Consider the following 16,440-nt stretch of genomic DNA (forward strand, 5'->3'; position numbering starts at 1 on the left):
CATGGGAAATGTAGTTCTGGCCGGTGATTGAGTCCTCCGTACACTCCCCTTGTCTGTGTGTGAAGCAAAAAGTGCAGTCGGGCGGATTAGCTCCGGTGCATTATACGTGTGGTCAGTGCCAGTGTCGGGCTGTAGTATGAACAGGGCTGTGGCATGAAGACAACTGTATGGGCACTGCTAAGCTGGTCGCACTATGTTAGGAAATCTTATTAATAATAACCCCAAATGTGACTTACTGATTTTCTTCTTTCATAAAATAGATGGTGGAATTAAAACCGTATTCCCATTTTGAAGGGTAACTAAACGTTCAACAAACTTCTGACATGTCAGAAGTTTTGATTGGTGGGGGTCCGAGCTCGTGCGAGCCGCTTCGTTTGTGTTCATCTTTTTCCGGAAAGTTGATGTATCGGAGTACGAGCTCATAGACTTTCTATTGAGTCTGCACTCCGATACATTGATTTCCGGAACAAGCCGAACATAAACGAAGCGGCTCACACTTATGCCGCTTCGTTTTAGCGATTGGTGGGGGTCTCAGTGCTCGGACCCCCACCAATAAAAACTTCTGACCATGTGTGACGTCATGTGTACATGTGATGTCCTGCTTCTGCAGGCTTGGGACAGCAAAAGATCCAACAGTTTTGGTTTATTGCGAAAATCTGATTACAGTCCTTGTTCCATCAAACACAGCTCACATATAGCACACGAGTTTGCACTGCGATCACTTCTTGCGGGCTTCTAGCGCAATGGGGCCCCAGTCTAATAAGTGATGGCATATCGCTAGGATAAACCACTTCATGATCGGTGGGGGTCCAACCTCTGGGTAAAAAGCCCCTGCAGTATTTTCCTTGCATGGTGCAGGCCCCATCCATATACTGTGTAGTGGTGCTGAGCAGGGAGAAGGAGCTACAGCACTTAAAGGGATTTTCCCATGGGGGACATTTATGACATATCCACAGGATATATCATAAATGTCAGATAGATGCGGTCCCACCACTGGGACCAGCACCTATCTCTAGAACGGGGTCCCCTAAACTCCATTCTAGCTTTTTGTGCTCACGCTGACTCTCGGCCACTTCCTGATTATATGGTCGGGAGTTACAGAAACAGCGTAAGTCACTGAGCTGCGCTGTTTCCGTAACATCCATAGTGAATGGCAGTCACGGTGATTCCAGTAGTCAGATCCCTAGCGATACACCATCACTTCCCATTATAGAACTTTATGACCTATTGATAGGACGTGCTATAAGGCCCTGTTCACACAGTATTTTGCAGGCAGAAAAAATCTGCCTCGAAATTCCTTTAGGAATTTTTAGGCAGATTTTGACCCGCCTGCACTTTCTTGCCATGGCTTTTGCATCGTTTTTCGATCGCAGCCATTGAATGCCGCGGGCAAAAAACACTTCTGTCACCCATTGATTTCAATGGGAGGTCAGTGGCAGAACCGCAGCAATAAAGGACATGCCACTATTCAATCCCGCGAGCGTCTGGAAGCCGCTCAGGAAAAAGACACCTCCCACTGAAATCAATGAGAGGCGGTTTCGGACATTTTTTGGCACTGATTCCGGTGCAGTCTCCGTATCAAAATCAGCGCCAAAAAACTCTGTATGTACTGGGACTTTATGTCTGATCGGTGGGGGCTTGACCGATTAGGCATGACCAGTTGCAAGGAATGGGGGCCCAGGTATTTCTTAAGATGGTTTGAGCCCATCAATGAGATATTTATTGCACACCGTATTGTTATGCTATAAACGTCTTTGATGATATTTTTACTAACATACATTTAGAATGTAAACAAGAAGTAGATTATACTCCGCTGAGTCTGTTTGTTGTCTGTATTGGAGCAGTAGACCCAAAACTGGACAATAGGACATTTTTAATTAAGACGGTTTGCAAAGTTGTTTCCCTAATTTAAAGGGGTTTTCCACCTTCTAACAACTGATGACCTATCCGGTGGATAGGTCATCGGTACATGATCCATGGGGGTCTCGCACAGATCAGCTGGTCCGGAGCCTCCGTGCACCGGACATACATGCCGGAAGCAGTTGGCTCCGGCCACGGAAAAGCAGCCGAGCTGCAGTACTGTTCAAGTGAATAGGAGCGGACCTGAAGTTCTGCAGCACGGACGCTATGCTATGTATGGAGCCAACTGCTTCCGGCTCCGTACATATCATTATGTGCCATAACATCCGGTTCCCGCGGGCCACCGGAGCGAATTAACGGTGCGGGGTCCGGGTGTCGGACCCGCACCGATGATATACTGATGACCTATCCACTGGATAGGTCATCAGTTGTCAGAAGGTGAAAAATCGCTTTAAGGACTTAATACATGATGGTATGGACGTGAGGTCACAAGGACAGCTTGTCCCTCCATCTCTGGACAGTGGTGAGCAGAGGCTGAATCGTGACAGTGCATACTTAGGCCTCATGCACACGACCGTGTTCGGTCCGTGATAACTGCTCAAAACTGCTGACAGGGTAATATAGGGAGAGGGTGGGCATTTTAAACAAATCTTTTATTCTCCAAGGTGCCGCGGTCGTAAAGCGCCACTCTCTGCTCTGAGTGATGGCTCTAGCATCCAATCAGTAGACCACTAGAGCCGTCAATCAGAGCAGAGGGGCGGGGCCGGTAACGTGCAGTGAGGAGAGCCAAGGGGAACTTGCACATCAATGGCCCGTCTCGGTGGCACTTGTGACCGCAGTACCTGGGGAATGTAACATGGATTTATCAGAGGTATAGTTACAATGCCCTCCCCTATATCGCTCTGGCAGCAGTTTAAAGGTTTTAACCCCTTAAGGACACGGCCAATTTTGGCCTTGAGGACAGAACCATTTTTTTATATTTCCCTCTTTGCATCCCGGCGCTCATAACTTTTTATTTTTTTAACGACGAAGTTGTATGAGACTTTGTTTTTTGCGGGACGAGTTGTACTTTATGTAGGTACCATTTTTTGGTACAAATACATTATCGTTTAATTCATATACATTTTTATTTTGCCGAAAAGGTGGAAAAAAAGAAGTACCGCTGCAGTTTTAATATTTTTTTTTTTACACCATACACCGATCATCATAAATAGTGTTATACATTTGTTGTTCAGGTTGTTACGGTCGGGGCGATACCAAATATGTCTATATTATTTCATGTTTTGGGACTTTATATTTTAAAACGTTTATTTATTGTAAAAAATTTGTATTTTTTTAATTTTGATTTATTTAACATAATTTATTTTTTTTACTTAATTTAACTTTCTTTTTAATCTTATAGAGGGATTTTTCAGTTTTTAACTGTAATGTACTGGCATATATCTATATGCCAGTACATTAGCCTGTTACTGATTGTACACAGGCAGTTGTTTAGGGCATACCTCAGTATGCCCTGACAACAGGGAATATGGTCAGACAGTCCTGGGGTCCTTCAATGGACCCTGGGCTCTCTGGCCATACAAGTTATGGGCTTTGATCGCATCACAGCGATTTGAAAGGGCAGTCCCCCCCTCCTCTTATTTACTTTGAATGCCGCGATCAGCTTTGATCGCGGCATTCATGGGGTTTCTCTTCTCTCCACCGTTAGAGCGGGGCTGCGACTGTATATTACAGCCGTTGCCCCGCTCCTGATCGCGTGCGGACACGGTTGTCACATAGGACGAGAATGCTCGTCCTAATGCGCGAAGTACCCACCGCTCAAAACGAGTATTCTAGTTAAAACTGCTGACAGATTCCCTTTATAACTGGGAGGGGGCTCTTCTGGTTCCTCAGATAGCAGTGACTCCGCGTTACGGCTTTTGCAAATACTTTGTTTTAGGGCTTATTCAGATGAACAGGATATGCGTCCGTGCAACGAGCGTGATTTTCACGCGCGTCGCACGGACCTATATTAGTCTATGGGGCCGTGCAGACAAGTGCGTGATTTTTACGCTGAGTCCGCATCAAAAAATTCACGACATGTCCGTTCTTTGAGCGTATTTCGCGCATTACGCAATGGGTGCGTGAAGTCAATGGATGCGTGAAAATCACGCGCACCACACGGAAGCACTTCCGTGGGACAAGCGTGATTTGCGCAACAGCTGTGAAAAGGATGAATGAAAACAGAAAAGCACCACGGAGTGTCATAAAGATGGCGGCTGCACGAAAAGCACGCAGCCGCGCATCATATGCTGATGCCACGAGGAGCTGTTAAGTGAATCTTGCGCAGGCAAAACGCCGCATTTTTTGCCTGCGCAAAACGCACACGCTCGTGTGAATCCGGCCTAACTTGTATTTTCTTTTTAGGTGGCGTTTTTCACATTGCAAATCATGTGATTCAAAGATCTCTCTTTGGTGGAAGATTTTTTAGATAAATAGGACGGATAGTCGCCAAAATTTGTTTAACAAAATCTGCCTCGTGTGACTGCGCCATTTAAAACACATGATTTATTAGGAAAAAATGCCACCACAATGGCTCCTGTGGTACACGAGGTCACTATGGATTAGACGTTACTGCGGACATAACACTGGACCATGACATAATGATAGCGGGTGAAAGAGGAAGAATATGAGAACGTTTTTTTCCTGTTTTCCACAGGTTGTTTGAAGGCACCTCACGCCCTAGAAAAAAATTATAATTAAAGCCTGAGTAATAAGTCAACACAAGGTTCACTTCATCTACTCAGCCTCGTCCGTGCCGATACCCCCATTACATTCCCAAGCTGCCGGTCACCTGTTCTTCAACGCTTTAAACTACAACTACCGTCAGCCCTCATCCCGTATTACGTCACCACAGCGCGACAATGTGATGACGACCACAGAAGGCGCCTCAGTTTAGACAGCATGGCTACAGCAGCGGAGAAGAAGCCGGTGCTGGAGATGGTATGATGAGTGATGTGAACTGTGTGTGACGGTGAGGCGCTATGGGTGATGTGGGGCTGTGTTAGGGCCGGACTTATCCACTTACATTATCAGCACGGGGACGTAATAACCCTGGTCTGCATGCGTACCTATACGCGGAGCGCATTGCCTCTATACGCGGAGCGCATTGCCTCTACGCGGAGCGCATTGCCTCTATACGCGGAGCGCATTACTTATCATTGGTATTTTCGTATCTGAGACCAGGAGCAGAACATGTTGCATAAAGGCGTCCTCCAGCGTACACTGGTTATTGGGTGCCTATACATTGGTGGTACAAGGGATCTCTAGTTTCAGGATCTTCTCATGTCTGTAAATTACATTGATCATTTCCTGGAGTTGAAAGCCGAACCAAAACCTTTAAGGGGTCCCCCATCCGTAAGCATCGCTTCGCATTCATAGGGTGGATTTATTAATATGGGCAAGTTCCGGGTGATTAGGCATTGGTCTATCATTGGCGTATGGGGTAGGGGTTATTTTGGCCCAGGACGTTTAGTTGGGTGCAGGTGCACCCTCTATGTCCCCTTCAGCGGATCGTCTTATAGATGGGCTAAGATAAGTGAGCTTTGTCTAAACCTTCCCCTGGCGGGGGGGGGGGGCAGTAACTTTGCTCACGCTTTACAGAAAACTTAATTTTCTACGTACAGCAAGGAATTGTCAAGGGATTATTATTGCTGAGAGGCCTACTGTTCCACTGCTTATGACTGAGCGGCCAGAGACAGGAAGTGTTGTCAGAGGGAAACATGCAGAGAAGCTCTTTTCACAGGAAAATGTCTCTAATTTTAGGGGGGTTGTCCAGGGTTACAAAAACATGGCTGCTTTCCTCCAAATACAGCGCCAAACCTGTGAGTGGGATGTGTGTGATATTGCAGCTCAGCCTCATTCTATTAGCAGACACAACCCATAGACCGGTGTGGTGCTGTTTTTGGAAGAAAGCAGCCATGATTTTCTAATCCTGGACAACCCCTTTAATGAGTGTTCATGACCGATCTCACCTGCCATCACTCCACCAAAATTCTGCTATTAGACATTGATAAGTAGGCAGCACGGCTGCGACTACAAAGTCACACCCAGTATTAAAGACAACATTCAAAAGTGCGTACGGTGTCTTTAGTGGTGTCCGAAAACGGTAGAACTGTTTGATAATTGTGGATTCTACTATGCCAGGTTCTCTTTCAACGTGATAAATCTGCCCCAGGTACATTTCCTCGAAGTTTCACGCAGGCTACGAGCAGCTTGTAGCCCATTTAAGAACTTTCCAGTCAAGAGCGGATGACAGATGTCTCAGTAGACCTGAATTTTTAGTAAAAGGAAGGACCGCATAATCATTGCACGCTGAACGGCATAGTCTACGGTGAATTGCCATTTAAGTAATTCTCATATATTATTCAAAGTAGCACTTGTACGTTTTTTACCTTGTTGCTGTACCTCACGAGTACACCCATAACAGTGAACATAGATTTTGGTCACTAGGTGGCGCCAGATAGTAGCTTATGTATGACGTTCAGGAAAATACTGCTAATCTAAAGTTCCAATACATTTTCTTTTTAAGGTCCAGGGTAGCGGGACAGATGAATCCTGTGTGACGTTTGTGCTGCATGAAGAAGATCACACGTTGGGGAATGCTCTACGGTACATGGTCATGAAGAAGTAAGCGGACTGTGACAAAGGCACAAACGCCAAATTCTATTCTTCACTACTTCTAGCCTGTTCGAATTTTCATATATAACTATTTTGCATATAATGACCAGAGTCCTTTAGATTTTGTTTTCCTGAAGCAAAATTTTACCCCTGTGTTGCTTTGATACAGTGGAGGAATGTAGTACTTAATGGAGAGCTAAAGTACTGTGCATGCTCTGATAATACTGTGTGAACGTGGCCTACAGGGGTATTGGGCGATCAGCCTGTGTGCACAGGTGAAGTTCATGTCAGCAGCCAGGAGAGTAACTATAGGTGGAGCAAAGTCCTCCGTCTGCAGACCCTAGTGAGATTGTAAGGTTGGATTCACACGAGCATGTTCGGTCCGTAAAGGACGGAACGTATTTCGGCCGCAAGTCCCGGACTGAACACACTGCAGGGAGCCGGGCTCCTAGCATCATAGTTATGTACGACGCTAGGAGTCCCTGCCTCCCCGTGGAACAACTGTCCCGTACTGTAATCATGTGTTCAGTACAGGACTGCAGTTCCACGGCGAGGCAGGGACTCCTAGCGTCGTACATAACTATGATGCTAGGAGCCCGGCTCCCTGCACTGTGTTCGGTCCGGGACTTGCGGCCGAAATACGTTCCGTCCTTTACGGACCGAACATGCTCGTGTGAATCCAGCCTAATTGTACATTGCTGCTGTCAATCTTATGACATTCAGATAGTTTAATACATATCCTGCTGTATGAATGCTCCCTGCACTGCAGTAATAGCTTTTTGGGGTCAACTCGGAGTATAAAATAGTAGCTGACTCCACACCGTAACCCCCCTTGCACACGACCGAGTTTGGGCCATGAAAAAGGTCTGAGTGTTGGCCGCATTTCCCGGCCTGACCGCGGTACATGTGAACTGGACTCCTGGCATCATAGACATTTTATGATGCTAGGAGTTCCTGCTTTCCTACGGAACTGCTGTTCCGTACTGAACACAATGATACAGTACAGTACAGAACAGCAGTTCCACGGGGAGGTGGAGACTCCTAGCATCACTAAATGTCTATGCCGCCAGCAGTCCCGTTCACCTGTACCGCGGTCGGGCCGGGAAATGCGGCCGACACTCAGACCGTTTTTCACGGCCCGAACTCTGTCGTGTTCAAGGTAAGTAAATGGGGAAAAAGGTCTTCTCAGGCTACCATAGCTTCGACAAGGCAAAAATAATTTTTACATACGTTCGTGGTTACCTTGATTAAGAAAAGAAATAGTTGCGCTAAGTTTGAGGCCATAATCTCTGTTCTCTGATTTACTTCCAGACCCCGTAATATGCAATTTGCAGCCTGCTCCTAGTTTGAGGCTTTGATCATGTGGATGTGTCCCTCCCAGTAAGACTTGCTGGATGTGAGGTCTGTGGGGGGAATATATTAAACACTGAACGCCATTATTCTCACGCAAAAATGTCACACATTTTGAGGCTAGCTGTCAAACATCGGAACAGCTTCATCCCTGTACTGCTTACACCTTTTGCAGACACTGATAGCGCCCCTGTATGATTTCCTCTCCCACATGCAAACAATAATACTGTCGGTGTTTGCGACACCCCCCACACCTGCAGAGTTTACCCTTTGTGTGCTTTCCTCCTTCTCTACAATCTGACAGCCTCTGCTGTGTACAACCTCCTCCCCTCCCCGCTGACTTTACACTGTTCTACTCCGAGAGGAGGGAGAAAATAATGAGCCCACGCTCTCTCTGCTCTAAAGTAGATGGAAGACGTCAACCCTGAGCTGACAACAGGCAGGATCTGTGTGTTGTCTGTCAGAAGCAGCAGCACAGCCAGATGTGTACGGGAGTCTCACAGACACCTCAGCAACAAAATGTTATGAAATGGTGTCCATAACCTATAAAATTCTGCACTGGCTGAAATGCATCATGGTCTCATCCATACTGCATGATTTAAAAAAAATAAAATAAATAACAACATTTACAGGGGATTGTGCATGTAAAACTGCAGTTGCTCAAGACCCTCGAGATACTCTGTGACCGCGTATTTTTATGGAATATCTCACCTGTCTATTCTTTTTGTTTGCAGCCCAGAAGTAGACTTTTGTGGATACAGCATCACGCATCCTTCTGAAACCAAAATAAATTTTCGCATCCAGACACGAAGTACGTCCATGAGTTATTACGATCTTTGAGGTTCAGTTTTCACTATTGCTGAGAGGAATCTATTCTTCACTAGATACAGTCCCTACCCCCCCCCCCGCCCCCCCACCCACCCATGTGCATTTAAGTGTATATATTATAGTGCTCTTATTTAATGGATAACTAAACTTTTAAAAAACTTTTCCCATATCATAATGACACGTCAGAAGTTTTGATCGGAGGGAGTCTGAACACGGAGTGCTCACCCAAGTTCTTCTGCCGCTTCGTTTTAGGGATCAGCGAGGGTCTCCGTGCTCGGTCACCCGACGATGAAAACTTCTGACATGTTTCTATGACATGTCAAAAGTTTCTTAACAGTTTAGTTACCCTTTAAAGTGCAGGTACAGTTGCTGACACCGTATTAGCGAATGCAGCGTTAATACATGACGGTCCCCTGTTCAGGACCCGCATCTATTGGTCAGAGTAGGGAACATCTACAAAGGGTCTCTCTCTCTATAGGGGACCTGTTGCATCCTTGTATTACACAGACAGCACACTGATGTCAATGTAAGCAGTGTACTTTCATACTGCAATACCAAACATAACCTGTGGATGTGTGTGGTGCTGTTTCTGGAAGAAAGCAGCCACATTTTTCAAATCCTGGGCAACCCCTTCAACCTCTAGTAAGAAAATATTGGGTAATTACCACATGTATAAATGACCAGTGAGCTTTCCTTACTGTCATTGTCCCTCCTTGTATATCAGATTATCACTACAAAAACATTTGCACTATAAAAATGAAATTGCTCTGCAAAACAAGGACATATAGCAGCTCAAATACATATTGTGTAAACATGGGTTATCTTGATTCTTCCCTTTCAGATGGATTGCCAGCGGTGGAGCCGTTCAGAAAAGGACTTAATCAGCTCATCGATGTCTGCCAACATGTGCTCAACACATTTGAGGTACGGTGACCTGTGTGGAAAAGACTGATCTACATTAAATGGGTATTCTCGTGTTGGGCATTTATGGCATAGCCACCAAATAAGCCATAAATTCCTAATAGGCACAGATCCCACCCCTGGGAATCGAAACTATCAGGAGAACGAGGGTCTTGTGACACCCATTCACCGACTCAAAAGGCAGCTTTCCCCATTGAGATCAATGGAGAGGTGGACACGCCTAATCCTCACCTGTCCATTGAAATCTATGGGATTTACTGAGATTAGCACTTCTTTAGGCCAGGTTCACACTCACAGTTTTGATGCCGTTTTTGGCTCAGATTTTTTTTAACCAAACACAGGAGTGAACACCAAATAAAGGAATTTTCATCAGTCTTTTCTTTATCCCTCTCCTTTCTCTTGGATCCACTTTTAAGTTTAGCTAAAAAGTCTGACGCAACAACTGCATCAAAACTGTGTGTGTGAACCTGGCGTCACAAGTTATTTCCCAGGATTTTATTTATTTTTTTTTTTTAATGAAAGTCCTCCAAATCTAAAATCCAGAAGTGTGCATCCAAGTCCCATGGCAGATTTGCGTAAAAAAAAATCCATGTTACCGTTAAATGCAAGTGAATGGCGTCTTTTAAAAGGCCATTTGTATGTTGCGGAAAAAATCTGCGCGGTATTGAGGGCATGTTGCGTATTTTCGAATCCAAAGCACACTATTCTGCTGTGGATTTGTTCAAGAAACAGCCAAATTCACATGTTACTTTTGCCGCAGTTTTTCTGGCCTGTACCGCAGTAGAAATCTGCTGTGTGCACGCGGCCTAAGGAGAGGAGCTTTCACAGACCTGATATTTGAGCATTGCGTTTTGCAGAACCAGTCAATAATAAATGAGCTATATGCAGAGGAGAACTGGTTATGTTTATGTCCGTTTGCAGAATGACTGATGAAATGTATGGCTGCTATGGATTGTCCTTATACACAACGGGGGTCATATATAAAGCATATTGTACATCTGTATCCTATAACTTTTGGGTTATTTTGTACTGGCCTTTTTATCATGACCCCGGATAACACAAGATTACACTTCACTTTCAAAAGTTTTTGTTCACTACCTAGTAAATATGGAACAGATCGATAAACCATTTTGCTTTGCCGTCAGTTTGAAGCTGTTTGATCAGGCTGAGAAACCATCTCTTGTGTGTTTAGTAGTTGCTCGTACCAGAGATGAAATGATCTGTTCCGGAGCTGGCTTCCCTCTGAGTCCGGCTTTATTAATACATAAAAGGAAGGATGACAGCGGGGTTTCCCATCTCGTGACTGAAGGACCATAGAAAATTGTCTCAACGCTTAAGAAAAAGAAATTGTGAAGGAGGCCAAAGTGTTACTGGCGTAACCGGTGACGGCACTTATGAATTCAGCAATAAATATTCCACTGTGATTGCATGGGGTTCCTTATTTATCCTTAAAGGGGGAGTTCCAGAATGGACAGTTATGACCCGTGATCATTGTCTGATCGCTGGGGGCCACACCGCTGCGACCCCCAGCGATCACGCGAACGAACGTAGTGAGGAGGACATTGAATGGAGCAGCTGTCGATTATGTGCGCTGCAAATTGTTTCAAAGTCTATGGGAATGACGGAAACCGCACATTGAGTACATTGCTCGGTTGTTTTTACTTCATGTATTAAAGGGGTTGTACACTTTATTTTCTCAATTTATTTATAGAATAGGAAATGGTACAGATTTCTAATATACATGTATTTAAAATTCGGATCACACACCCTTCTTATATCAGTGCAGTTTTCTGCCAAAAAACAAAAAAAAATCTGGTATAGCCCACAGATTAGGCTATAGAAATGCACCCATAGGATAACTGAATAGACTAAAGATGGTGGCAGTCACGTGATCCACATCATGTGACCCCTGCCATTCAGGTAACCGCCCAGTTATATAACCGGTGAATAGTACATTATTGAGGAGCAGAAGTTATAAAGTATTTCTATATACAGCAACATCGTCATGTCTGTGAGGAGTCTGTCTTCTCACTGTCTCCGCTGTTGTTTTTTATTTAACTTTATTAACAACATGACAACATCCCCTAGAGACAGGCAGCCATTCTATAAGTCCTCTAGCGACAGTAAATACACGCACAGTGGAGCAGTTGTTCATCATTGTTCCACCATTAGTGCTATTCCCCTATGTAGCCCCAACAAATGTACTGTATATCATAGCTAACGGACTGCTAGGGGGTCACATGACTGACACCATGTTTAGTGATATTCAGTCCGTGGATGCATTACACAGGACTAATCTGTGGGCTATACCATTCTACTGTGACAGGGGCTTCATGCAATATAAGAAATGTATGTGATTAGAATTTCTAATACATGTATATTAGAAAAATCTATGATTTCCCATTCTACAAATAAGTAAAAACTAAACAACCCCTTTTAAAGGCATTGAATGGATTGGTGGGCGCGTGCTCGACTGCCACGCCATTCAAGCTCCTCCTCACTGCAGGGGGTGCAGTGAGGGGGTATAGGGGGGTTCATGAACCCCCCCTATCAATCCGATAGTTTTTACCTCTCCTGTGGATAGGTCATAACTGTCAATTCTGGTACAAAACCGTTTGACATTAAAGTGATTGTCTGGGATTGGAAAGAAATGCTCGACTATCCAGTGTAAGGGCTAAGCTGCAGTACCGGATGCAGCCCATGGACGAGAGTGGCGCTATTTCCTGGGTAAAAGAGACTTCTTTGTTCAAGACAGAGGTGGAGAGCCTGGCGCCCATACCCACTTATAGCATAGCCAGAATATGGTGTTGCTTGAGAGCTCTACCATGGTTATGCTGCGGGTGTATGGGATTTCTTGTGGGGTATATTTCCTGTATTTGGTGACTTATTCTGTCTGTCTAACCTAACATCTCCCCTTTTGTATTTTATTCTTTCACAGACCAGTATGAAGCAATACAATGACCAGAAGGAGACTACGATGGAATGACCCTCCTACAGTTGTGTGTGTGTGTGTATAAATTGTGTTCTGTGAAGACCCCCTGGTATGTGTGATGTACGTTTCTTATTAATTCTATCTATTTTGTTTCCATTCTTATATGTAGCATACATGCACAATACTTATGAATATGATTATATATATATCCTGTCCGCTCTCCTGACTTGTCTGTTTTAGTAACTACTTGTTTTCACCATAAAATAATGATTCTAGAATATATTTTCTTAACTCTGCATTGTGCCGTTCCTCTGTTATTAATCCTGGTAATGTAAGACTAAATTGATGGCTTTGTTTCTAGGTGTCATTCTCCTCGTCAATACACACTCCGACACTGTCCAATTTGTACAGAATGTGCTAGGTTACCTAAGGAAATTGGTGTTCCGCAGTTCTAATAGGGTGCCCGTACACTTAGCGGTTGTGTGCCATGTTCGTTTTTATCCCAAACTAGTGGTTGTACAGTGCGTTTTTTTTTTTTTACTTTTTTTATTAACGCATTGAAACCGCTCAAAAAAAATTAGGGCAAACCCACGTACGCCACGGTAACGCTATGTGCTCAGGCACCCTTAGGCAATATTCTTTATTGCAACTGGAGTGATTTTAATATACTAATAAACTAAACCACCCCCCCCCCCCCCCCCTATTTTGCTGGATGGCGCCTTCTGTTGGAGCTCATATAGGGGCAGACTTACTATTCAAGATGCAGCAGAATTCTGCCATACATGATGTGCGTCACATTTATTAACTATTTTAGACCTTTTTGGGGTTTTTTTCTGCACTATACGTGGGCGTGTGAAAGGGGTGTGGTCTACTGAAATGGGGCATGACTTAAAATGCGACAAAATTGCGCAAAAAATGTTGGCACATGAAACTGGGGTAAACTAAGCCAACCAAGAGGTTGTATAAGGAGAGAAGTGTCTAACTAAATGCGGCAAATTTATCATACATCGTGCACCATTTGGTGCGTTTTTGGACTGCCTGGTCTAAAACATATAACGTAGTAAATCTGCCCCATACAGTGTGGCTGACAATACACTAGAACGCTTAAACATAGAAAATAAAACGTTGATTTTGAAAAAATGTAATTGACAATGAAAACCCAGCAAATTATTCCTTGAAGCTTCCGTTTATGTCTTGGATGGGTCGGAAAAATTTACTATCTTGTATCTGCTCCAAACACTACCAATCTGGCTACCTAAATCGTTCTTCCTATCAGTGAAAATAATTTTTTCGAGCTTCCTTTGGAACAAGAAAAGACCCAGACACAGACATGTGCAATTGACTAATTCTGTTAAGGGAATGGGATTATCTGACATTCATACGTATTATATTGCCAACCACTTGAACAGATGGGTCTCGCTGCAGCATTCCTCTCAGCCTACTCTATATACGGAGATAGAACATACTTTAATGCTAGGATGGGAACAAAGGGCCCTGTGGAGTCTCGCTAAAAGTTCACACCTTGACCACTTTTCTAGTGTTCTTTTGAAGGGTACTATATTGGTGTGGCAAGATACGAATGCTAAATTAACCTGCTCTCTATGCCTTCTTTACATATGCCTTTGAGTTTGGTCCTTTGCCATGTACATCAGAATTCTGCACTTACGTCTGAGCCCTGAGAAATCCCACATCACATAAAAGTCTCCGCTTTACTAACTGACAATCCTCAGAGGAGCGTTTCCTTGGCCTTTTGATAAACTAGGGGTGAAGCCTCGGGATTTCCTCTTTAAACACTTTTATAAAGAGCTGTGACGTTCTTCTTTGCTCCCTGCCTGCTCAGACTTCTTCTCAGATTTGGCTGGATAGAATACTTTCCAGTCCTGTCCTCCCTCGCAAGATTCTATCTAAGGCTGGGTTCACACAACCTATTTTCAGGCGTAAACGAGGCGTATTATGCCTCGATTTACGCCTGAAAATACGGCTCCAATACGTCGGCAAACATCTGCCCATTCATTTGAATGGGTTTGCCGACGTATTGTGCAGACGACCTGTCATTTACGCGTCGTCGTTTGACAGCTGTCAAACGACGACGCGTAAAATGACTGCCTCGTCAAAGAAGTGCAGGACACTTCTTTGCAACGTAATTTGAGCAGTTTTTAATTGAATTCAATGAAGAACAGCTCTAAATTACGGCCGTCAAAGACGCCTCGCAAAATGCGAGGAGGAGCATTTACGTCTGAAACGAGGCAGCTCTTTTCTCCTGAAAACAGTCTCTGTAATTTCAGACGTAAAAGCCAGTTATCGTGTGCACATACCCTAACTCATATAGCAACTTAATTTCTCTGATCTGCCCTCCGACACCAGTTTATATGGAGAAGTGGCTGACTGACCTCCACATTTCATTGACAGAACCCGAAATTAGATTTATATTGTCTAGTGCGTTGGGTTTTTCTAGGTGTACTAGAATACAGGAAAGCTCTTGCAAAGTCTTAACTAGGTGGTATAAGACGCCTGTGGTCTTACATGCTATTGATAGTGCTGTTTTGGCTTTATGCTGGAGATGCAATGCTTCACGGGGTACTTATCTACATATTTGGTGGGACTGTCCCCTTATTGTGCCCTTTTGGCAACAGGTTGAGAATACAATTAATCACATATGCTCTATGAATCTGAAGCTAACGCCAGAGTTAATTCTATTGTGGAAACCCACTCACGAATTTACCCCTAAGAAGCATTACCTACCCACCTTGCTAATTACAGCAGCTAAATTATTACCACCACGGAACCTCCACAACTGCTTCATTGGGAAGCTAAAGTATCGGAATTGGGGCGGTTGGAGGAATTCGCACATTGGGAATTGTTAACCAGGCAAAAATTTCTCCAAATATGGCAACCGTGGATGGAACGGGGTATTCAGCACTCTAATGGGGCTGTCTCACTCTAGATGCTCATATATTATCCATAATATGCTTTGTGCTTCTTGTTATCTTCAGCGACATTGGCATCCGCTGAACACCAATCCAGAACCTGTCCCCTCCCCAACCTGGCCTTCCTTCCTTTCCTCCATTCCTGTTCCATGTTTTCCCCCCCTTGATTAAGAAAGTTATGTGAATTGGTACTTGTTCCAAATCCTTTATTGGCCATGATAATACTTGATTTATGTCATTCTCTTTATGCTTTCTCGACTTGACTCCAGGTTGGAGAATGTATCGATGTAACATATACTTCCTCTGCAATATATGACTTCTATGTGACAAAATACCATATCTTTGGAATGTCTTTGTATGTTTTTGGAAAATCTTAATAAAAACAATTTTGAAGAAAACCCAGCAAATTATAAAACTCTAATCCTGGCCCGATTGACATCATGTAAATAAACTGAACAGTGGCCCATTGAATTGAGGAAAGGAAGAAACCTAAACGAGCATTCACATGTGCCCATGCACCTTTTAAGATGGACGTGACGCTGACTTTGACTAGTGAGTTTTTAATTCAATGAAAGAGGTTGTCCAGTGTTACAAAAGCATGGCTGCCTTCTTCCAAAAACTGCACCATTCCTCTCCACAACTTGTCTGGTGCGACATATTTCCTTCATATAACACCATGATTATAGTTAATTTTTAGGGCTGCGGTGGCCTTGCCCACTCTCACTGAGCCCCACCACTTTTTTTAAAAAAGTGTCGGAGGAGGTGTAAAAAGAAAATGTCGCAAAACTGACGTAGAGGGCTTCAAAACTGTATCATTGGTCTTTTCTTCTACTTCGTTTCATTCTAATTTTGGAGCAAAGGTCTTGGCTTTCAAGAGGATCTGTCACTACTTTATTAATACCCAATCTTCTTACTAATCTAATAGGCGCTGTCATGCTGCTAATTCCAGTGAAATTTATATCC

General features: G+C 44.0%; 1 protein-coding gene across 1 annotated transcript; it reads left to right on the plus strand.

The window, feature by feature from the left end:
- Window positions 1-4,559: 4,559 nt before the first annotated feature.
- Window positions 4,560-12,633, plus strand: LOC142658795 (DNA-directed RNA polymerases I and III subunit RPAC2). Its single transcript, XM_075834410.1, has 5 exons — window positions 4,560-4,842; window positions 6,431-6,528; window positions 8,604-8,680; window positions 9,539-9,621; window positions 12,557-12,633. Exons 1-5 carry the CDS (start codon window positions 4,804-4,806, stop codon window positions 12,602-12,604), a joined length of 345 nt encoding a protein of 114 aa, XP_075690525.1. The 5' UTR covers window positions 4,560-4,803; the 3' UTR covers window positions 12,605-12,633.
- The last annotated feature ends 3,807 nt before the right edge of the window (window positions 12,634-16,440 follow it).

This window comes from Rhinoderma darwinii, chromosome 8 (genome assembly GCF_050947455.1).
Source record: "Rhinoderma darwinii isolate aRhiDar2 chromosome 8, aRhiDar2.hap1, whole genome shotgun sequence".
NCBI lineage: Eukaryota > Metazoa > Chordata > Amphibia > Anura > Rhinodermatidae > Rhinoderma > Rhinoderma darwinii.

Bases quoted from the DNA above. Each gene is read 5' to 3' on its own strand.
- LOC142658795 (XM_075834410.1), top strand. From the start codon at position 4,804: ATGGCTACAGCAGCGGAGAAGAAGCCGGTGCTGGAGATG. The intron at 4,843-6,430 runs GTATGATGAGTG...TTTCTTTTTAAG, and splicing joins AGAAGCCGGTGCTGGAGATG to GTCCAGGGTAGCGGGACAGA. The intron at 8,681-9,538 runs GTACGTCCATGA...CTTCCCTTTCAG, and splicing joins TTTTCGCATCCAGACACGAA to ATGGATTGCCAGCGGTGGAG.